General features: G+C 52.8%; 1 protein-coding gene across 3 annotated transcripts in view; it reads right to left on the bottom strand.

Annotated features, from left to right (window-relative positions):
- Positions 1-1012: 1012 nt before the first annotated feature.
- The window catches only part of LARS2 (leucyl-tRNA synthetase 2, mitochondrial), a 123524-nt gene continuing 100824 nt past the window's right edge, over positions 1013-23712 (bottom strand). For all 3 annotated transcript variants that reach the window (XM_015591742.2, XM_006914855.3, XM_015591743.2), the window contains 7 exons: positions 20943-21043; positions 18777-18959; positions 17049-17218; positions 15245-15322; positions 11480-11591; positions 6237-6364; positions 1013-1603 (listed from right to left, as the gene is read on the bottom strand). In XM_015591742.2, coding sequence (XP_015447228.1) covers positions 1424-1603; positions 6237-6364; positions 11480-11591; positions 15245-15322; positions 17049-17218; positions 18777-18959; positions 20943-21043 — 952 coding nt within the window. In that variant the 3' untranslated portion in view covers positions 1013-1423. The remainder of the gene's footprint in view (positions 1604-6236; positions 6365-11479; positions 11592-15244; positions 15323-17048; positions 17219-18776; positions 18960-20942; positions 21044-23712) is intronic.

Genomic DNA, 23712 nt, shown 5'->3' with positions numbered 1-23712 from the left:
ACATTCCACGTGGCGCTGGGCCCGGAATACCTCAATCTGTTCCTGATTAACTCCCAGAGTCGTACGTGATGAACATTTTATTACATTAAAAAGAGTCATCTGTTAACTGTTGAACTGCGTGGGGAACCGCATCTGAGGCTACTTCAGGAAAATGGCATTGGAGAATATAGATTTTCGGTATCGCAAAACAGCTAGATTCTTCCCCACTTTCCCCATTAAATATTAATCAGTGGCTTAGGCCAGTTCTGGGAAGAGCACCTAACTGCTGACTTCACGAACAACCAGGACCGCCCTAACATGCCAACGACACGGGTCCATTCCTGGCCATCTCCCTAGCAGCCAGGCCAGGCGGCTGTGGCTGGGACACAGGAGGTGACACCCAGGTGGCATGGGTCTCGCTCCTCTGCGGTGGACTCGCCGCGCCTCATGGCTGGCCTGGGGCCCCATGCGCAGACTGCCTGGTGGGCTGAGGCTGGTTCCACCTGCGACACAGCAGGTCTCACCCCGCGAGGGAGCGGTCAGGAAGCGCTGCTTTTCACTCACGGCAGAAAGTGGGCTTCGCCCAAGGGCCCGTGTGCCCGTGGAGGGGCAGGCCTGGCAGGGCACCCCGCTGGGCTGGGGAGGACAGACCTGCAAGGCAGAGTGAGGAGCAGCAGGGAAGCTGGCAGGGGACTAGCCTGCTTGCCTTTTGGTCCAGAGTGACTTCTGAAGACCCGTGTCCCTCCCACAGACTGGATGCTGAGACGACCCGACTGGCTCCTCCAACGAGCCCTACAGTGAGAAGCCCAGCTGCTATGGTGCCCATGCTCTGCTGCTTATTCAGCACTGACCGTCCACGCTGCCCGAGCCTCGTGCGGGCAGCCTCGTGTGTGTTTACCCTCGTGTTCCTGGGTGTGCCTCAATTTCTGGGATCCAGAAGCACCCAGGTGGCTCGAGAGGCAAGCTCCCCTTCATTTCCGCTTGCTTCCCTCTTCTCCTTCATGCTCCCACCCAGCAGTATCTCTGTGTTTACCCTCGTGTTCCTGGGTGTGCCTCAATTTGTGGGATCCAGAGCACCCAGGTGGCTCGAGGGGCAAGCTCCCCTTCATTTCACTTGCTTCCCTCTTCTCCTTCACGCTCCCACCCAGCAGTATCTCCGGTGGCTTCGCATGGGATCGATCGGCTGGGTCCCTCCAGCCTGCAGTGGGGTGGGGGTGCACAGGCTGCCCTCCCCTCCTTTTCGCCCGTATTTCTCCTCTGCCCACACCCACCTTCACCTCGCGGCAGACCACCGCACAGCGGCCCAGCGTCGATGCCAGTCCGCCAGGGTCCGGGGGTAAACATTGAAGACATTTGTCTTTTCCCTGCCCCTGGACCAGCATCTTCTTCCCCTTTGTCCCCAGCCTGGAAGGACGTCCCCCATGGCGGCCGCAGCCCCCTGTGGTCAGTCCTGCACCAGGAAGTTGATGAGGGCGGTTCTGGGGGACAGGAAGGCCTTCTTGATGCTTCGCCCCTGCAGCAGCCTGACGCCCAGCTCGCTTTGGAGAACAAGTTCGTGGACTTTGTCCTGGTCCCGGGCGACGTGCTGGGGCACGAGGATCTCGCCGCAGGCTTTGTTGTTGATCTGAGGAGAAAAGCCAGGGACGAGTCCCAAGGGTGGCAGGCAGCCCAATCCCGACACCGGCCTCCCGCGTCTGTCTGGGGGAGGGAGTGAGGGGTCGAGGGCAGGGAGGGGCAGTGCCCAGCTTCTCGGGAGGACGAAGTACAACCAGATGGATAGGACTGACGCCGAAAACTAGAGGGAGGGCGAGCGAGACGCCGGTGCTGAGAGCACTCGGCTGCTGGCAGCTGGAGCGCCTGCCAAGCCACCTCGTTTCCTGAGCTCTGCCCCCCTCACTGCTGCGGTGGGACTTACACCAACACCCCTCAGCACGGGGTGGCTCGGGCTGCTTCCGGGGGGACAGGGATTCCTGTGTCACCGGGGATCAAGTCTAAGCTCTAAGCTCAGGCCCTGCTACAGGGGGGCGTCGCCGAGGAATGTGCCTAGGTCTCAGGTGGATTAGTCCCTGGGGACCTTGGTCAACCTCCCTTCCTGACAACTGGGTCTCGAAGGGGGCGCACAAGTGTGAGGGCTTGGAGGCTGGACCCGTGTCCCATTAACCCCTCTTCTTCCTTCAAACGGGCCAGCCCAGTTCCAGGCGTTCACTGAATTAGTTCAGTGAGGACAAACTTCACATTCAACATGGACCAATATGGCCACCAAAAAAGTGGCCACAGGGCCCAGACGGCTTCTGGACAGCCCCCCTTCAAATCCTCAATCCCACTGCTCCCGTAAGGACACCGAGACTTCTTCCGCTAACGCTCCTGCTTCTCACTTGGCAAATACAGTCACCGTTTTATGAAAAGTTACTGGGAATAATTTCTCGAGTTTCAGCCAAAGCACATCGTCAAGCATTCCCCAACCACCCACTTTGCGTTTTTTTTTTTTTTCCAGATTTATAGGACTTATGTCATTTTTATTGGTTGCATTAGCCTAGACCACTGGGTGGGAGACAAATAAAACACTGTCCTGAAATATTCAGAAAGATTGTGGTTTCAGGAACAGGCTCCGCGATGCAGGGTGTTTGTCCTTAGGCCGTGGAGCGAGGACGTGCTGTTCAGGGGGCTGTGGGCACTGCCTTCGCGTTTCTAGGCCACGTGAAGCTGCCTATTTTCAAGGCCATGAGCTTGGTTTGACTGAGATCTTCCAAGTACGAGACCCCTCACCCCGTCACACAAGGCCATGTCCCCTGTGAGGTCCTGGGATAACGGGGCGCGTGCGGGCCCTCCCATCTCTGTGCTTACTCTCTTTTTGGAGGAAGTAGAGGCCCAGGGTGGGGTGTCCTCTGTTCACCGACCATGGCGTGGGGTGCTGGGGGAGGGAGAGCATGTTTCCTTATGAGGGACAGACTCAGGGTGACTCAGGCCTGGACTCGCAAGCCTTGGTTTCTCTTTAAGGACAGAATCCTCTGGAAGGAGTGAAGGAAGTGCTTGAGTGAGCTCACTCCGTCTTACTTCCCCGGTCAGGACGGAAGGAGCGAGCCCCGGAACGTCCTCTTTGACGCGCGGCCTCAACGTGACAGTGGCCGCACTTCTAGACCCAGTCAGCCCCCGGTGCTTCCTCGGAGCCTGGGGACTGGACCCAAGCCATCCCAGGCAAGGCCTGTCCAAGGGAGTCCTTCGTGTCCACAGCTGAGGCCTGGGGGAGAGGCGTGTGGCCCTGGGCGTGTGGGCTCCCTCACGTTGGCCCGGCTCTCACTCCGGTTTCTGGCTCCCTGGGACCCCCCCAGAGTAGCTCACCCAGGCTTACGGTTCCGCCAGGGCGAGTGAGTCCCACTCACGCTCCCCACGTGTGGGAATAAGGCACTGATTAAACAGACCACAGAAGTCTGGCTGGGATGCCACACGGGGCTTGGCCGTCAGGGGCTCAAAGGGGAAGAAGCACTTTCAGATCACCTCGCACGGGGCCGTCTGACTTTGGAAAAGTCCTCCAGACCCACCTGGTGGCCCTGCCAGCTTCTGCTCCTCCGTCTTTGCCACCTCCACTTCATCGCTCAGCCCTGTTCTCTGGACTCCAATAGCGGCCTGGCGGGCCCCTGGCCACGTTGCTGCCCCCCCTGCCCCGTCCATCACCACTCGCCACCAGGAGGGTAGCCCCCCAATGGCTAAGAACAATAAAGCCCCCGCTGACTGAGCCCCCACTCTGTGCCACAGCCCCTTGAGTGAGCCCGTTTATCCGCCATAGCCTGCGAAGAGGGTGCACAACCGCCCATCCCCATTTACAGATGGGGAAGGCGAGATGCAGGAGGGGAAGTCACCTGCCCAAGGCCCCAGCCCAGCAAGTGGGATGACCTCATGGACCCTCCCTCTCTCCCCTGCTCAGACCCCCACTTCTCTCCAGCGCTGCCCTGCCTGTGCCTCTGCTCCAGGCCCTCCAAGGCTCGCAGTCCCAACGTGGCCACCGAGGATGTCCTCCCCTTTGCTCCTTTCCTGCACTAGAGAATGCTGCTCCTCCCAGGTCCCTCAGCCCCGCCCGCACGATGCCATTCCCAGCCTGCCGACTACCAGGAGTGGGTGACTAGCGGCAGTCGCCATTTACGGGGTGGGTTATTAAGCCCTATGCTGCCACTGTTTCCTCATCTATAAAATGGGGTTCGTCACATACCTGCCTCGTCCGTGAAATGAGGTTAACAGCCGGCCCACCTTGCAGGCCTGCCGTGTGGAGTGAATGACTTAGGGTCTGGAAAGTTCTGAGGACACTGCCTGGCCCTTAGTCAGTGCTCGCCGCGTGTCAGTGGGCTCGTCACGAGTGCGTCCAGGAGCAGGCTAAGCACCTCCTGAGTGATCCCAGCTGACTCTTTCAATGACTAGGCAAGGCAGGCACGATATTCACCTCCATTTTCCGACTCAGGAAACTGAGGCTCAGAGAAATCAAGCATTTTGCCAAATTGAGACTCTGACTCCTAAGCTCTTATATCTTAACCTCAAACCCACATAAACTCCGCATGCGTGTGACAACTCGTGTGTCCCCAGACTGTCCCTCCTGGGTGCTAAGCTCCATGAAGATGAGGGGGCGCCTCTGGGCTCTGTGTCCCTAGTATCTGTCACAGCCCGGCACGCCATGGGCACAGAGAACATAGGCACGGCTAAACCGAGTTACGCCGGTTTACATCGTGTAATTCTGTTCCTGGCCACGGCACATACTGAGATCACATGGAGACAGAACACAGACCTCCACAGAGGTTCTTAAGTTGGTGTGCCTGCGGGGACTCCAACACGTTTTAAATGTGGGGTCTTCATTTCAACGATAATCTAAAATTATTTCACCGATGATCAAAACTAGATTACTTTGGTACAGTGATAATTTAAAGGGGAAAGACATTTTCATAGACTAAAACTTCTGTATCTCGAGCTGGCATTTCTCAATTATGAGGAGGATAAGATATTCATTTCTTATAAACTGAAGGTAAAGAAACTGCTTCTGTGCCACAGGCTGTTTTTAGTTTTGAGGATTCTTGGGAGAAGCCTGCCAGGGCAGCCCGACCTCCTCCCCTCGGTGGGGGAGGCCAAGCAGGGCCAGCTGGGAACTAAGTGCAGGGGAGACGGTGTGGAGATGGAGCCTGGTCTCCTGGGTGACAATCTCTCCAAGCCTCCACCTGACTGCTGGGAACAGATGCAGAGGGGTGGGTGGGGAGGGGCCCTGGTGGGCGGAGCCTCCGTGAGGCTGCGCTTGGCCCGCAGCCCCCAGGTGGGTTAGTTCCCGACACTTCTGCTCACAATTTGCAATAATTTTACTCACTTTTCTCTTTCCTTTTCACTGGCCCCTATCTCTCGCACTAGGCTTTAAGCTCCATGAGGGCAGGGACCCTGTCTGTCATGTGTGACTTTATATTCCCAGAGTTTCGCTCGGTGCCTGGACTCGAGCAGGTGACCTGATAATTACTGACGAGTAAACGAATGAACCTGGGCAGGGCGACGGACTTCTCTGAGTCTGTTTCCCCAGCTGCAGAACATGAGGAGGGCAACGGCTCCCTCAGAGGGTGATGAGTTAAACTTTGCATGGAGATTGCCTGGCCCTGTGGGCCTTGGGGCAGATGCGCCAGAAGGTCCACCCCCTCGCCTCTTCAGTCATATGGGCATACTTAAGAGAGATTCCTTATGCTGCGTCTCACATTAAACAAATTCAAGAAATAAAAATTACATAAAGGATAAACTACAAGTTATGTACTCTATAAAAAGTTTAAATTTAAATAAACTATTTTAGGTATTTAAAGTGACCCAATAGACCCCCCCAAAAAATAGAAATGTTATTAGCCTCTCTGCAATATATTTTTCAGAGTGAGTGTACCCTCATCGCCAACCTCCGCCCCTCCCCCTCCCACCGGAAGAACGAAGGACAGCTAAACATGGCCGAGAGAGGCTGAAACACAGCTGGGAAGAGAGACAAGTGGAACCTGTAGTGTATGACAGGGTTATTTTTCCACTCCCCTCCCTTGAGGGCCATGAGGGTTTTGTGCTCGCTAGCTTCTGGTATGCAGTGAGGGCAGACTAAAGGTGCAGGCATGGGAAAGACGGGTGGGAAGGTCGGGCGAGGGGCTGGGTGGGCCAGAAAGGCCTGATGGAAATCCCCAACCCGGGCCATGTGTGTGGGCCGCAGCAGGACAGTGACCTGCCCTGGCAGGTTCGCCATGGCCCTGGGGGCTGTGGGAGGCACTCACCAGAACTGCCATCTGCACGACATCGGGCTGCTGCAGGAACTGCGGGTCCACAGCTGGCCACGGCTGAAGCAGCACACCGGTGTCCCAGGCGTAGTGGGTGCACAGCTTCTTTGGCACCAGTGCCAGGCCTGCAATGTCAAGGCCAGAGGGTCACTGAGCACCTGCAAGGCCCGTGGCAGCCAGATAAACAGCGCTCAGTCCAACGCAGCCTGGCTGGGGCTGACTGAGGGGGCTTTTTCCACACCATGGCTTTTCACAGCCTACCAGGTGCTCCCCGCTCACTCCGGCCTGGCCTACCACCCCAGGTTACAGGTGGCTTTTTTTTTTTCCAAACAGTACCCAAAGCTGTGAACATGGATGTATACGCTGTTCTAAAGTGTGCGTGTGGCCAAACAAGGCTGCTGGTTTGACGCAGTCCCTGCAGTTCGATCGCTGAAGGATGCCCTTGCGCCCCTCCCAGCCATCCCAAGGTGACGAGGGGCATCCGCCTCCTTGCTCCCCCGTGAACACTTGCGGCCTGAAAGGGCCTCCCACCCGCCGAGAACAGCAACGAGCTCCTTCTCAACCCTTTCAGAGGGGTTTCAACCTTCCTGCCAGTCGCCGACTTGGAAAGTGCTGCCTTGGGCTCGGGGTGGGTCAAACACGGGGAGCCGTGAGGAATGGAACCCGCCAGGTCTTGCTTCCCAGAGAGCTTCGCGCTGTGGCCCCCAAAGCGGAGGCGGCTGTGCCCGGGACGTGCCCCACTGTGCATCCCCAGGCGGCACAGGGCCTGCTGTCAGTGCTTTGGGGCTTCGCAGCAGGAAGAGCTTTGATTTCAAGGCCTCAGCCGATCTCATGAGCACAAGAGATGCCCCCAAGTGTGCAGGAAATACACGCGCCCGAAAAATGCTGCCTCTCCGTCCTGCCAGAGGTGGGACCTGGGCGGGGCCCCTGTGCCCATGCTGGGCCTGCCCCGGGGCACAATGGCTCGTCCAGGGGAGGCGGGCGGGGAGCGGCCCTTCCCACCTCCCCCTCGTTATCATCGGCCTTGAGACCCGGAGATGCAGTCGAGGGACGGACCCATGGCTCAGGGGGCGGCCTGCGGTGAGCCTGAGACAGAGGCCATGATTGCCACTAATGCCAGCCCCCAAAACACTGGGCCGTGGATGACGACTTTTTGTTTTATTTTTTCTAAAGACAAAAATAATATATGCTCCTTGCAGAAAATTTGTAAAGGGTCAAAATATAAAGAAGAAAATCATGTTCAAATGGACAGCATTTCTAAATGCATTTCATGTATGTGTAAACCATATAAGACAAAACTACTACGGTCATTAGAATCAAGCTGTAAATATTGTTTCGGATGCTCTTTTCCGCCTATATTTTAAAATAATAATTTCATGGAAAAGAATAGTAGATAAAATATAACCCTAGTTTTATTAAAAATTGATATGACCGGATTAAAAGTTGAAAGGAAAAAAATGATTTGAAAATATATTTTAAAATAAAGCTTTTCCATACTGTGAGATTAGTTTAAGATTCTTCTGTTTCTTTTCAAGTTTTCATTTTCGTCCTCATTTAATTTTTGATTCTACCTGTAGTTTATTTTGTGTATGATGTGAAAAAACGTTACTTAAAAACATACAGTTAATTTTCCAGACCCAATTTGTTGAATGAATCTTCTCTTCACTATCGGTTTGTGATTTTTCTTTTATAATATATTATACGAAAGACGGTTTCAGACAATTCACTGCAAAGCTCCTCAACGTGCCTGTCTGGGAGGAGGTAAAGAATTTGGGCCAAAATGTGAATTAACTTTCCTCGAGAAAGTCTTGCTACCTAAAAAGAATGGCCGGTCTGATGCAAATGCGGGCTCAGTGACATGGCTGACGTACATTCTAAGCACAGGCTCCTTATCTTGCTGCACAGTGACAGACAGGTCCAGCCACGACCACGTTCGGCAGCACGGGTCCATTTTATCCTGTTGACCTCTGGCTTGATTTTTGCGCAAGTGTCAGATTTACCTGTCGTAGCTTTGTATGTTTTCCCATCTAGCGCTCTTGCTGTAATGCTGTGTGCAGTCAGGCTGAGGGAAGTGACCTCCGGCCCCAGGGATGGAGTGTGTAACGTGTGCCCTGGGCCCCGAGGAGTGTGTAACGTGTGCCCTGGGCCCCGAGGACAGAGTGTGTAATGTGTGCCCTGGGCCCCAAGGAGTGTGTAACGTGTGCCTGTACCCTGAGTGCGTAACGTGTGCTCCTGGCCCCGAGGACAGAGTGTGTAACGTGTGCCTGTACCCTGAGGAGTGTGTAATGTGTGCCTGTACCCTGAGGAGTGTGTAATGTGTGCCTGTACCCTGAGGAGTGTGTAACGTGTGCTCCTGGCCCCGAGGACAGAGTGTGTAACGTGTGCCTGTACCCTGAGGAGTGTGTAACGCGTGCTCCTGGCCCCGAGGACAGAATGTATAACGTGTGTCCCAGGCCCTGACGTTGGTTCCTGCGCTGACGAACTTTCTAACAGATGCGGCCTGGGCAGAAGCAGGAAGGAGCTTCCTGCTTGTTCCTCAGAAGGGATCCGATTAAGACTCGTATCTAAATACTGGACGGAGGTCACGGAAGGGAGACTGTCCTGTCTACTTGAGCAGGCGGCCCGGGATGGCTGGTCCTGACACAGCTGCAGGGAAGAACTCTAAAACCTGTGCGTGGCAGTTGTACAGGATGCCTGGGAGATGAAAGGACCTTGGACACAAATGTTCTGGGCAGAAGCTGTTACAAATTCCACGTTAAAAAAATGAGGAAGCCCGGCCTTCCTGGAGCGATCAGGATGCTTATTTATAGCGGCCTGGGCCCCCGCCAGCGTTTCCATGTAGGTGGCAGCGGGCTGTCCTGCCAGGGAGGAACAGAAACTCAGACCCTGGGTTCTACGTGGCATTTTTGCCTCCTTGCTCTTTTTAGGGAAGTAAAAATGCCTAACATTTGCATGGCAAGTACAGTAGTTTCTTTATGTGACGTAGGTCAGGCCAAGAGCTGGCCTTTGGAAGCACGTGGAAAAAGTGAGCGCAGGCTGGCAAGTGGCGAGGTCAGGCCCACGCGGCCACCACGCAGGGCAGGCTGTGGCCCTTGGCCCACCCCCTTCCTTTCCCTCCTCTGCGAGAGACGCTGTCACTGAACTTCCTGTGAAATAACTGAATCATGCCTCCTCCCGCTCCGAGAGCTGGCGAGGTTGCCCCACTGCCACGGCCCCCGGGAGTGAGAGCTGGGGTGTCATGGCTTCAGTGGGTGGCAGGCCTCCCCTGGTGGCCATGTTCAGGACTGCCTGCACCCTCACACCATGCCCTCACCTACACACAAGGGAAGACTTGGGGACCTTGTGGCATCTGTGGACCCCACCGTGCCTCGTCCAGCCCTGGCAATTCCTAGGAGATGGACAGGAAGTGAGGCCACTTCACTTTAGCCTTTACGCACAGAAGCCCCTCTGTAATAAACCCACCTTGTTAACACAGGTGTGCTCCTGGTGGCCTCTGGCTGGAGGACATCAACAGGACTGTGGGCTCACAAGTGTCGGCTGAGACCGTCGCCGCCTTTTACCGAGACCCCTGACTCGGACATCAAGACCCCTTCGGTCTCTACCTGCTCGAGGTGTCACTGGCCCAACCTCGGAACCAAGCGCACACTGAACTGAGCGCCAGGATTTGGCCGAAGGCTTTCGGTGCTGTGTTCATTTTGTTTTCTTAGGAATGAGACTCTCTTTGAGCTCTCGGTTTCCTGGTCAGAATCGTATTGTTCCTTGGTGAAGCTGTTCTCCAGCATCTCCCGCCCACCTGTCTACGGTCTCAGCCGTCTGCCTGCGTAGTACTGTGAATGCCGTTTGTTCTTCTCACCCTTCCTTACCTCCTTCGCCTTCACCCTTAGCACCTGTCAACCCTCAAGAGGGCCTTATAATGACCCCCTCTCCGCCTCCTCCATCGATATCAGTCGCACTACCTCATTGTCACTTGAAATTGCAACCCCTACTACAAAGGGATCCTGTCACTGACCGTTTTGTAGATTTTAAGCCCTGTGATGTTCAGTTCTCCATGCTGTGCTTAAAAAGTCTCAAATCTCAGATGGAAACAGACAGATTCATAAAAGGATTCAGACTTGTCTTGTTTCTCTGACCTCTCCAATAATCCACCTGTTGGAGGGGCCAGGAGATGTGAAAGCTTCATTAGAAAATGCTAATTAGAAAGACCCAGAAGATGACTTAAAACAATGAAATACATTTTTTACTCAATCGGAACACCTTGAAGCAAGATCTTTTGGGGACTAAACTACAGAGCTTTCTTGTCACAGTAAACTGGACCTGGATTCAGTGTTGCAAGCAGCAAAGAAGGGATCCACAGCAGAGGTCAGGGACAGGCCTACCAGCGGCCTCAGACGGTCATCACGATTAGCTCCTGACGTGGACTTTTCCAGGCCCTTCCCAGTTTGTTAGTGGATGTTTAAAGCCAGAAATTGTAGATACGGTACATAACCCCAAAACTGGCCACCAGATCACCCCACTGCATGAACGTCGGCATTCGTCTGAACATTTTAAAGAGGCTTAGGTACTAAAAAAAGGATAAAATCCAAACTAAGCTCATAGCTTTGCAATGAAAGCAAGAAAACAGGCCCTCCTCTTCTTCGAGGGATAAAACACGCCTTCTTTTTGACAGAGACACTTGTTGATGCCATAAAAAGGGGCACATTGGAAAAAATAACTGTTTCATCCTAGCTTAAAAAAAAAAGGAACAAATGTTCTCTCCTCCTGAGGAATTATGAAGCCACTCTGAGACCTGACAGGCCAATTTCCAATGATTCCCACAAAACAAGAACTACCTTTTCCAATAGAAGGGCATAAACCGACCTTTCTGACAGGTATGGGCACTACTCTGTCAACCAGAAGCCCTACCCCGTCTCTGCCCAACTCCTGCGGTCATAGGACTGCCTGGCTAACAGGAATTTCAAACCCTCCAGTTCTTCTCACCCAACCATACACGGCGACTCTTGGTCCCCTCATTGGTATTCACGTCAGTCCGGGCACATCGTTCCGGAGCGGGAAGTGTCTTTCCCTTTGGCACCGGTGACCATGCTGAAGAAAAATTACCGCTATTCAGAGCATAAGATGAGCAGGAGATGCCAGAGCCTGGACCCCATGGCCGCGGACACCTGAGTCCCAAATCTCGCTCAACAAGAGGCTCGAGCATTCTGGGAAGTCGGAACTGGTCATGTCGGGACTCACCCACCTACCTGCCCAGAGCTCGGAGGTCACGTGAGGGGCCATGGGAGCAGCCATCACCACCAGGGCGCACAGAGCATCCTCGAACTCGGGGCTGTGAAGGACGACTCTCTGAGAAGCTTGCTGAGGAAGAGACAAAAATAACAGTGGAAGGATGGAAGGACACGGAGGCGTACAAAACAAGCACGGGCAAGGATGGCCGTCACCACGGCCCAAGTCCAGAGACACAGCAGGTAGGAAGATGCCCTCTCTACCAGCCACTTTTGCTCCGGACAGAGAACTCTCCCCAGGTAATGACGGTTATCGAAAACAGCTGCAGCGACATGGATGGACCTGGAGGGTATTACGCTGAGCGAAATAAGTAAGACGGGGAAAGACACATACCATAGGATCTCGCTCATACGTGGAGTCTAAAACACAAAATGAATGAACAGATAAAACAGACACTCATAGATACAGAGAACGTTTTGATGGCCGCCCGATGGAAGGGGGTCGGGGGACTGGGTGGAAAAGGTCCAGGGATTAAGAAATACAAATTGGCAGTTACAAAATAGTCGCGGGGCTGTAAAAAGTACGGCACAGGGAATATAATCAGTAATACTGTAGTAACTACGTATGGGGCCAGGAGGGGACTAGACTTACGGGGGGGTCGCTCTGTAAGTTATATAAATGTCTAACCACTATGTGGTACACCTAAAACTAATGTAACGTTGAATGTTGACTGTAACCGAAAAAAAATTTTTTAATTAAAAAAAAAAAAAAGAAAGAAAGAAACGGCCATAGAGTACAGGATCCTTAAATATGGTAACTATTAGTAAAGCCACGAAAAATCTGCAGGAGCAGCAACAGCAGCAAGTAAATCACTACTAACTGAGCATTTACTATGCCCGCGGCCCGATGCCGACTGGTCCAGTTCTCGCGAGTGGGTGGGGTACGCGGACAAAGCAGCTAGGGCTTGGAGAGGGACAGTAATCGGCCCTGGGCACACCGTTAACTGGGCGGGGAGTCTGGATTAGAATCTGGTTGGTCTTTTCTCGGAGTAGAACCCTTCTCTGCTCTGCTCGGTGTCCTGTATGCCACAGGACCAGTGAGAAATGTGAAAAGACCGCTCAAAGGTTTAACAAGGTGGACCCTCCAATGCGGGGGTCCTCCTGCCCGCCTCAGGGAGCTCAGGGGTCTCTATTCTCTCAATCAGCATGGCCAGTTACTGGAAACATGCAGCTGCTTCTTCCTGAGGTGTGGCTCACCAGTCATACCCACTCAACACGTAGCATATGTACTATGTGCCAGACTTTAGGGACAAAACGTCCCGGATATTATGATTATATTTTACAAAACGAGATGTCTCTCCCTGAAGGAGCTTGCAGTCAATGGGAGAGAATACCAACAAATGAATCAAGGATGTCACAGGATCCCACGGGTGGGGAGGCAGGGCGGTCACACAGCTGGGGGTGAGCTGGGGTGTGTGGTCACAAAGGCCTGGAAGTGGGGAAGGGCCATCTAGAGGTGGCTGCAGGAAGAATGTTGCTGAAGGGACTTCACGGAGGCCGGCAGCTCTCAAGGCACCCCGAGGAAGTCATGGTAAAAACCAGCTTAGCGTGTCGTGGCACTCTGTACGTGTCCCTAACACCCTGTGACAAACACGATTTCGGTTTAATTTTATGACATATTTTTAAAAATTAAAAGTCAGGGCCCACATGATGTATTTTGCTGGGTATAGAGAGGCCAACAATATTACATGGCTTTTTGTTTGTTTGTTTTTTAAACAATGCGTGGATATATGTGTGAAGTAATAGAAAAATATATATATTGGTTTCGGGCCCTGGTTCCCGGCACAGGGCTCCTAAACCCGTTGGAATTTGCTGGGTGACAGAAGTGTCTTTTGTTCTAATGAGGTGACTCTGGGTGGGCTCCTGAATAGCTCCTGGGTGGGGCTGGTCACCAGAAAGACCAAGACACGTTTACGAGCTCAGGACCTTCGGTCCCATCGCCCGCATTCTCCGGACAGGGGAGAGGGCCTGGAAATGGAGTTAGGAACCGGTCACGCCTCCATTAACCCCGACAGTACGGGGTCTGGGGTGCTTCCAGTTTAGGGCCGAGGGGCGGGGGTGGGGGGTGCGGTGTGCTGGGGGGGGATGTAGTTTTCCCATCACAATGTGAGCTCTGAAAAATCGTCTAAGAGATCTGAGTACGACTTAATGGGTAAGGGTACAGAGACCGTCTATCAGAGAGCTGTGGACGGAACGAGCTGCCAGGGAGTAGGAGGTTTTTAAATTTTTAAAATTAACTTTTCTATAATATTTGCTCCTTTGTTCTGATTAAAAAAACAAGACACACTCAGCTCAGGAAATCTAGGAAATACAAAACCACTCACAACTGTACCACCCCTTCACCGCCCACCTCCTCAAAAGGTATATTTTACCCTAGTCTCCAAAAATGCAAAACTATGTGAATATACACTCTCTTACACATAACGTTTTCATGATTAGGGCTTTTTACCATATAGACACTTCTGTATTGTATGTTTTTACTTAACCCTAGGTCACAAAAAGTTTCTGATATTCAGTATTCTTGGAAGACATGATGCTGATGTTGGTGGCACATTTCCTCCTTATTGATGTGACATAAGTCATGTCACCATTTTCCCACTGAAAGACATTTGGGATCCCACGTCTCTGTGATTATAAATCACCTGCCAGTGGACACTTGAAGACACGGCCCCAGGGCTACAGTGGGAGTGCTTCCTGCCGAGGTCACGCCGACCACGTCTGGCACTGGGGTGTGGAAACCTGTCTCACCGTCTTTACAATAGCGTGAAGAACAGCTAAGTTAAAACGTCTCTGTAAATTTGATAGCATCTCATCTTTAATTTGCATTTCATGGTAATTAGTAGGGCAGATTTTTTTTTTTTCACCACAAGTTTTGCCTATTTCTGTCTCCTGTGAATTATTATCTTTTCACATCCTTTGACAATTTTGGGGTTAGGTTTTCATATTAATATGTAAGAGCTCTTTACATATGAAAGATATTACCTTTTCGTTGGACATATTTGTTATAAATGTCTTCCCCAGTTTTTAGCTATCTTTTAATATGGCATGTTTTAATATACTAGGAATGGTGAGCTTTATGTAGTCAAATCTGTAAATTTCTTCCACTGTTCTTAAAAGCCGGGAAAGGGCTTCACCATAAAAAGCATTTGTTAATAGTGTTAGTGCATGTTGTTGTTGTTGTTGTTGTTGTTGTTGTTGTTGTCCAAACAGCTCCATCTGTTGACGGGGCCTTTACCTGGCCAGAAAAATGGCGGCCAGGTGTTGGACGAGAATGAGTCTATCCCGCAGAGGCTGATTTTGTTCTCAGAGAGGACGAACCTGATCGGTCTAGGTGAAATGAACGGCAGAAGTCGGTGGTGCCAGGAAGGTGCCCAGCGCGCTCAGGGAATGTGGCCGCGGGAAGACGGGGAAGAGCACGGCCGCGCGGCAGGGAGGCCCAGCGCGCCCTTGGCTCTGCCCCTCCTCGACCGGACGGTCGTCCAACCTCGCTGGGCCTCCGTCCTCCTCTGCAAACTGCGGGGGTGGTGGGGGAGGGGGTTTGGCCCGGATAAACTTTCAGAAACCTCCAACTACAAAACTAGGTTGTGACCATGGAAAAAATGCTCCTTTAGGGTAGCAGAGCTGCACCAAGAGGGTGACATCGTGGTGCTGCTCTGTCCCAGATCCGAGACCTTGCGGGCCACTTCCCTCCTCGACAACCACCACGAGGGCGGACAGGACACTTACCGAGAGGGCGCTGCTGAGTCCCATGAGATGAGAAATCGCAGAATTCAGAGAGAAGTCCTCTGTGAAATGGGCGGTCACCTGTGGGGGAAGAGTCAAATTAGTCCACTTTCTTCAAAGTTCCTTTACGCGTTCTGCAAATAAAGCGGAATTGTCCCCCAAACGTGAAATTCAATGCATGCGATCGCAGCTGTTCAGCAGTGTTCACTGTCGCAAATAATCGCTGGAACGCTTCACGGCACGGAGGGTTTTAATAGCATGTCAGTGTTCCGCCACTGGGGACTGTGCCCGTCCCCTGTGCCCGTCCCCTGTGCCCGTCCCCTGTGCCCATCCCCTGTGCCCGTCCCCGTGCCTGGGACAGTGTCGATTCTCACAGGAGAAGACAAACACTGCAAACCCACGAACAGGAGGCGGGACCCACGCACGAGCAAACATCGAAACGACAGTCAACAGGAGATGGGGCAAAGGCCGTCGCGTCCCCTTGGTCACGTGACTTTGATTCACGAGGAAGATCATTAGTATATGGAATACGGTTAGTTTTACACTTTCAAATATGGAGTCGGCACAAAAACACGAACATGATCTGTCAGTTTTTTCCTGTTTGTGCTTTTCAACTTTGACCGTGGGCAAGTACGTAAAAAAAATAACACATCTCTAAGACGTCACGAGTTCCCAACTTGGTGAAATATCCCAATTCTATTATCTGACAGAATAGGAAAATCTGCCAAATCTGGAGAGAAAATATGTGGTATGAAAACAGTCATTCAGGCATCACTCAGATGACTAAAGTCAATGAAGTGAGCTCTGTTTCTCCACACCAGAGGACGGGGGACAGAAACAGAACTGACAAAGTGTTACCAGATGAGACCGTGCTGGGCCCAGGGGCACTCAAGTTACGCAAATGTTATTAGTTGTCAAAGTCCAGATAAGTGACCTTGGCTGACTTTTATAAGTTTGAGTCAACAAATCTTAAAAAAACAAAAAAACAAAACTCAGCCTGAGGAGCATCTTGGGTATCTGGTACCCATTAAAAATGGCTTCATATTTCCTACATGACTTCTTTCAGAGATATATGACTTTTCCCAGCCACCCCCCATCCCCCCAACACACACATAAAGGCCTTTAAAAGGTGAATGTTATTGCTGTATGGTAGACTTCTAGATAAAAAAACTTAAATGGTTTTGTTATCGATGAAGAATGTTTTATCGATGTTTTAAAATGATTAGGACAACAATATACTATTCTTTAAGAAGGTAACATAAATCAATCATTTATTTGCAAAAAAATTAACCCACAATAACTCACACGGATATAGGATAACACAGTAACTGAGTGGGTAGGTCCCCGCTATGCTGAGCATCAGGGGACTTGGGTTCTAGTCTCTGTTCGGTTTCTCACTAGCTGTGTGACTTTCTGCAAGACAATTAACCTCTCTGTGCCTCATCTCTGTCGCCTTCTGTAAAATGAGGAGCTAAAGTACCTTCCAACTCTATATAATCCACATAGTGCGTCATCGGCGTGATCCCAATTTGGTGCTCTGCCCGGATGCGTCAAGCATGGGAATGTGGGAAGGGGGCAGCAGCTTCCTGAGAGGCAGGATGGACAGACGCAAGACGTAACTAGAGGGAGCCAGTCTTTCCCTGAGGATGTTTGTACTTCGGCTCTACCTTGGTGAAATACCCAAAGTGCTAAGATTTCATCAAGCAAGTGGGGATGAGACCCACAGGGACCCAGCCTAAGAGAAGGTGGGCCACGCAGACGACGAGTGCCCAGTTACAGAACGAACCAGTGTCCCCTGGACTCTGACCTGAGAGACGACCGAGTTCTTGAACTCCCAGAGCTTCCTGGCTTCGGCTTTCTCCTTGTCACTCAGCAGCAGAGGCCTGGGAACCGTCCCGGAAGTCCTGGCTTCAATAAACCGGGTTGCCAAGGCCCAAAGGCGCTGCTGCCACCTCAGCACGCCGGGGAGCGCGTCGGCTGAGATCGGTGTCAGTCAACGAGAGAGAGAAGAGAGACACGTGAGGACGACTGACCTGGTTCTCCCCAAGCTGAGAAAAACACCTGTGAATTGAAGACACACTTCACTGCGCCCCGAGGGAGATACCTAAGGGCAGGTGGCAGGGTCCTCCCACGTCTGGGAACTCAGACCAGGCCCGGCTCCATCACACGTTACAGCCCCAGACGTGCAGAGCACTGGGCAGCGGGGCTACTCAAAGTGCTGCCCACTGTCCGTCACCGGCCCACGATGAGCTCGGAGGCTTAGCCAGGATGTGCATAGAGTGCTGACTCGTTGATTAAGAAAGCTTGTGGAGACAAGTGTCTGTGCTATTGGCGGTGTGCTTGGAGACACAGCTGACTTACACCGGTACAAGCTTCTCGTCTCACGTGGACAGGTGACCTGCGGTGGCAGCGGTCCACAGACCACGCTGGGAGCTGCACGGCTGTACAGCTCATGAGGCGTTTTAACACAATCCCTGTCATGGCAGGTAGGTGTGTATTTCCTATTTCAAACACGTTCATCAAATCTAGTTGCTCCTCTGATCTGCTGGAGAAGCTGAACGGCTTCATCTGGTGGCCCTGGGTCACATGGTTAGCCAAACTGGGGCCAGTCTACGGTTTTTGCTCTTTGGCCATGGAGCTAAGCATGCTTAAGCCTGGATGCAAAGCAGGACTTTCTGGAAGGTTTGTCAGAAACAGATTCCTCGAGCCAATTCTGCAGGGTGGGGTGGAGAGCCAGAACCTCTGCTAAAGGTCTGCACTTTGTAAGTCCCCAGAGATTCGAACGCAGCTAGTTCTGGGGCTGGCATCTGAGACTCATGCTCCAGATCGCACTTCTCACTGGAAACGGTCAAAATAAACGGCGATCCCAGGCCTCTGACTTAGCGTCCCATAACACGTGGGGCAGACCACACGGCTGCTGGACGGTTTATTCTAGGATGTCCAGATACCAGGACTATTACCTCGCACCCTGTTAGAGCTAAGCAGCTATGGAGAGGAAAAGCACCCCGAGGGGGGCTCTGGAGGCTGCCGCGGTGACTGAAGAGGTCACCGGTAACATCAGCCAAGGTGGGGGTGGGGGGGCGGTTCTGGATGGGTGAGGGGCGGTGACACTGTTCTAGAAAAAGCCTTTGGGGTAGATTGAGAGGGGCCTGGCCTCTGTGGACCGCAGCGGCCCCAGGGGCAGCGAGGAAGCCAGCCCGGCTCTCCGGGGCTGTCCTCATGGCGGGTCCCCACAGAGCCTGCATGAGACCACAGACGCGGCAGAGGCAGGCTCCCGGCCCCATGTCAGCCGGTCCGGGCCGAGGACCGGGAATCCGCCATGGCAACGAGCTCCCCGAATGATGCGAGGCTCGTTCCATTAGGGAGCACTGAGCGGAGAAGGGTACAGCCCTGGGCTGAGAAGCGGACAAACCGCTACTCGCTTCACGGAGCTGATTTCTAGAATCCTCTGCTACCGCCTTCGGCTTCCCCGGGTCCTCCCGGCGTCAGAGGTGAAACGCAAAGGAGGCGGGCGAGGAAGGGGCGGGTGACTCACTCTTCGTGTCCCACAAGATGTCCTTCTCAGGAGGGGCGGCGAAGAGCAGGTAGAGCCGCACCGTGTCGATGCCGTACAGCTCGACGGCCGCCTCGGGCTCCACGCCGTTGTGCTTGGACTTGCTCATCTTCTCCCACGTCACCTCCACCTTTTCTCTGGTTTTGGCGTGGACGGGAACAGAACCTAGACGCCAGAATAACACATACGTGTGGCACGTGTGATTCAGAACTGGTTCTGCAAAAACATATTCGCTAAGAAAACCCTGGCGAGCAGTTACTGGTGTCCACGCGAAGAACCCCACGCATTCGCTTGATGTGCTTCTCTCTCCCCCTCTATGTTACACTATGAAAAGATTTGAAATAACTGAGGCCCAGCTCCCACCCCGAATCTTCCTCGCATGAGTATATAGCACGATTATAATGGCCTGTGGCAGCTTTTTCTCAACCACAAAATGAGACCAAGCAACTTCCCCCTTTATAAAAGTAAATTACTTATTTGCAAAAAAAGGAATGTAAAAAGGGTAAGAACGACTCGCACACATCGCTGTCTTCTTTATGGATTCACGGTCTCTTATGGCTAAAAAAAGGAATGTAAAAAGGGTAAGAACGACTCGCTGTCTTCTTTAAGGATTCACGGTCTCTTATGGCCGCTGGCGGCTGACCTGCGAGGGCCTCAGAGCAGCAACGCGCCCTGAGCGGTCACTTCGCCTCCAGGCCTGGTCTCGGTGTCCATGTCGCACTGCCAGGGCCCATGCAGCTAACTCGCTGGGCTCACATTAACTGTCATGTCCCTTTGTGGTGCCAGCCTGCCACGCTCTGTTCTTTGGAACTGTCTCTGCTCCACCTACATACCAGGGGTCCAGATGGTGCTGCTGCAAGAGGCCTTCAATGGCCATGTGTGGATGAGGTGACCTTGCTGCCAAGCCCCAGTGGCTGGGACCAGGAAGGACCTGACACGGCTAAGCCTCTTTCACAGGGATTGGAACGAAGAGACACAACCTGTTTTGATGCTGTTGGGGGCTGGAACCTTAAAGTCCTAGAGAGATGGGGCAAGGCTCGGCACGGTGGCTCCCCCGGCACTGTGCAATCTGAAATTAGGGAGCACAGAAGCCGAGCCGGGAGGAGGAAGGAGAGCAGAACAGAGAAGCAGGAGGAGGAACTCGGGGCTGGAGAAAGGAGCGGCGCGGTGTCTTCCCACAGGCCGAGGGCCCAGCTGTACTTCCTGCAGCTGTCTGGGTGACATTCTCATGTCCTTTGCTAAACACCCCTTTGGGTGGAGTTCTGTCTCTTCCAGCCAAATAGTCCCCAACTCCAACAGCAACCGAACTCCCAAGGGACCTATGTATGCCCCTAAAAGGCAATGCCGTATTTCACGAGAGGCACACACGCCCCTTAAGGCGATGGAGGCCTGCCCCTGTCCATCAAGTTTCCTGTCCCAGGGGCAAGTCCGCGTGAGAAGGGACAAGATGTTCGCAGCGCTGTGTGGCCCGATGACCTTGGAGCGGAGGGGGTCGTTTTACGCGGCTGTGCTGGGGCTCAGGGACCCGGTTTCCCGCATGGCCCACACACCCGCCCCAGGCTGCGGGGAGCCTTCATGGCACTGCGTGCGATTTAGGGACCAGGCCCTTTCCTGGGCAGAGACGCTGAGAAGTAAGAAGGTGCCCTCTCTGGGCAGACGTGGCCCCGAGCTGTGTAGGTTTGGCAAGCGGCCGGATTCTGGGCCCTGGTCACCTCGGCTGGGTGCCTTTGAGCAGTGTGCAAACTGCACAGCTACAATATGCCTCTAGACCACGTGGAGACAAACACCAGGGGTACCTCGGTCTTGGAAAAGCGTCTCTTGGGCCTGGGAACTCTGTCTCTGAGAGGGACTGTCCAACACGGGATAGGACAGGTGATGCCCAAGCTGGTTATGCAAAAAAACCCTTTTGAAGGCTGCTGCTGAGGCTGCACTGGGTGGGGCTGAGGAGCAGGGAGCCGGTCCCAGCGGTCCCAGCCCAGGCTTCCGAGGGCGCCAGCCCAGAGCAAGCTGAAAGAGGCCAGCGGGTCCCACCCCTGGATTCCCCACCCAGCCAAGGCCTGGCCGTGCGCACATGCTTTGTCAATGGCTCCTAGGTCTGACCTCAGTTCTCTGCACGTACCTGGATGAGACTGCGTGGGCCATGCTTACCTGTGAGATCTACTTCCTCTCTCTGAAGATACTGCCCAGACGGTAGGCGGAATGTCTGCCCCTTGATAAGGCCTTGGGCTAGCAGCTTATGAAAAGGCTCCCTGAGAAAGAATAACAAGAAAAGCAGACTGGTGGGGCGGGGATTCAGGCCATGAAGAAAACAGCAGTTTAGACCTTACCAGCTGATAGAGAGAATCGCCCTCCATGAAAACAGGTAAGCTGAGCAACACCCTTTACAGACCCAACTTGAGCAAAGGGCTCCTTATAAACAAGCAATGAGAAAATTAAGTCAAATCGACCGGTACTAACTACTTTCTATTGTAGTGAAGTGGAAAGCACATTAGGCTTCAGATCTGGAAGACCTGGGTTTGAGTCTCAGATCTGCTTCTCCATGAATTCTATGAGCCAAGGCAAGTCACTTACTCGTTCTTAGCATCAGTTTGCTCATCTGTAAAACGGAGGCAAAAATCTGCCTTGTAGGGCTGTTGGGAAGGTGACATGAAATGACCGTATCTACATACTTGTAAATTTTAAAGAGCCACACAGATGTCAGCTACATGCTGAGCCCAGCATAAGGAGAGGTTTAAGCTGCGGCTCTGTGCAAGCAGGCTACTTTTTTTCCCTTAAACAAATATATACAGTGACTGCTTACATTCTTTTAAAAAATTTAATCAGATTATACATGAATATATCTTTTGTGTTCAAATTCAAACATTACCCCCTCTTTCTAGGCCTACTCCCCACTGAGGAGATGGTTATGTTTGATAGTTTGGTGAGTATCATGGAAAAGTCTGGAGACTTTTTTCAATGCCTTTTCCATATAAACCTGTATATACATGTACATGGTTGCCTAGATTTTGGGGGGATTTAAATAAATGGATCATAATGCATATTACTTCGTGGTACTTCATTTAATAATATGTATCTATCTCATTTTTAAACAGCTATCTAGATATCTACAGTACGGATGAATTATAATTTATTTATAGTGCCTGTTTTTAAAAAAGTAGTTTTAGTTACACTTTTACTGGCTAAGTGGTGAAAAATATACTTTTTCTCTTACGAGGACAAGTAGCAGATGGTCCTCATACTGAAATGACTTTATTTCGAAGTCGAAATGGTTTTCTCTGAAGAAGCCACCTGATTCAGTTGTGAAGCGTGTAAGCAAGACCTGCTCCAAACTCACCAGCAACCTCGCAGACCTTTAATATGCAAACCCTATGGGGTTTCGAGTTCATATACGGGGTGGCTTTTATTTAGAGGTTCAAAAACCCAATACCTTCAAAGAGGCCACACTGGCCACAAACCCAGCTCTGGCGGTGCAGGTAGGAGGGGCTGGCTTTGTTAACTTAATAGGATCTCATCTCGCACGTGAAGCCATCAGATTTAGACGAACTGTTACCGACGGAGGCCTCTGGAACCGACCCCCTCCCCCAAACTGTACACTGTGCAGCCCGTCTTAACGGCTGTGTGGACAGAGGTGGTTTAAAGGAAACTTTCTAGTGGATTTGGGGGGTGGGGGGGGGTGGGGACAGAGTGGAACAAAGAGACTGACTGGGGAAGAGATGAGAGTCAGCTAGAAAAAGGAATTCCTGGCCTGTGTATTTTAAAATCATATGAGAGTATGTGTGTTTACACACTGCTGCCTGACCCGAAAGAAACAGACTGTAAGATGATTTTGGGATGGAAGCGGGGGTGGGGGGGTGGAGGGGGGATAATCTGGATCCTAAAGATAAAGCTGAGTAGGATGATCAAAACTAGGCGCGGCGAAGCCTCAAGGAGGGGTGCGGGAAGAAAGAGGAATGCTGGGCTCTGCTCCCACAGTTCACCAAGTGGCACAACGCCGCCCCCCTGTGGGAACGGACGGAATTACAACCCCAGCCTCTGACCCTCCAGCCGGCCGCCTAAGGCCACACTCCTCAGGCCTCATCTTCGCAACTGCCGCTTTTTTTACAGTAAACTTTTACATGAAGTCGAGCACGCACGCTGAAAAGGACGTAAACCCTAGGGGTAAAACCCGATGAACTGTCACCACATAAACATACCTGTGTGACCAGCTCAGGTCAATGACCAGGATGTGGCTGACCCCCTGAAGGCCCCCCAACACCCTACCGGGCACGGTTCCCCCATCAGGAGCCCCCCACCCCCGACCTGGCTGCTCACCCCATCGATCGCTCCTGCCTAACCCCTTCGGCGTGGGGCAGCTCAGGGGCACGTCCACACGGGACGCTTTCCGCGGGACTGGCAGGCGTCCCAGGCCTGCTAGCTAAACGAATAATCCCAGCTTCTGAAGCACGACGACAGCACCTGGTCTCTGGAGTTCGCTGCAGCACCGCGGGGCTGTCTCGGAAGGACCACCTCGAGAAGTGCTGAGGCTGCGCAGGACGGCCCAGGTGCCCCCCCACCCCACCCCAAGTCCTCTCTGACCCCTGGCGGCACTTCCTGGTTGCCTCAGGCTGAGCTCAGAACTGTTCTTGGCACATTTTCAGAGAGCGGAGTCACCGTGTGAAACCGACCGTTTCTTTACTCAGCAGGTACTGACCGAGCGCCCACTGTGCGCCGGGCACGGCGCCGGGCACTGGGGATGTCCTGGCGGGCACAGCAGTCCCTGCCCTCGGGGAGCCGGCCTGTCTGCTGTCACCGAACCGAACCAATGCCAACCACCCTCAGAGCTTCGAGGAAGGAGAAGGAAGCGTCTCGTCTGACCTGAAGGTCGACTCCTTCCAGGTCAAGCCCCAATTCCGCAGCTTGGCTGCTCCTGCTCCCTCTC

This window comes from Pteropus alecto, unplaced genomic scaffold (assembly GCF_000325575.1).
Source record: "Pteropus alecto unplaced genomic scaffold, ASM32557v1 scaffold156, whole genome shotgun sequence".
NCBI lineage: Eukaryota > Metazoa > Chordata > Mammalia > Chiroptera > Pteropodidae > Pteropus > Pteropus alecto.
The sequence above is the reverse complement of the archived record's forward strand: the minus strand, read 5'-3'. Positions and strand labels throughout refer to the sequence as shown.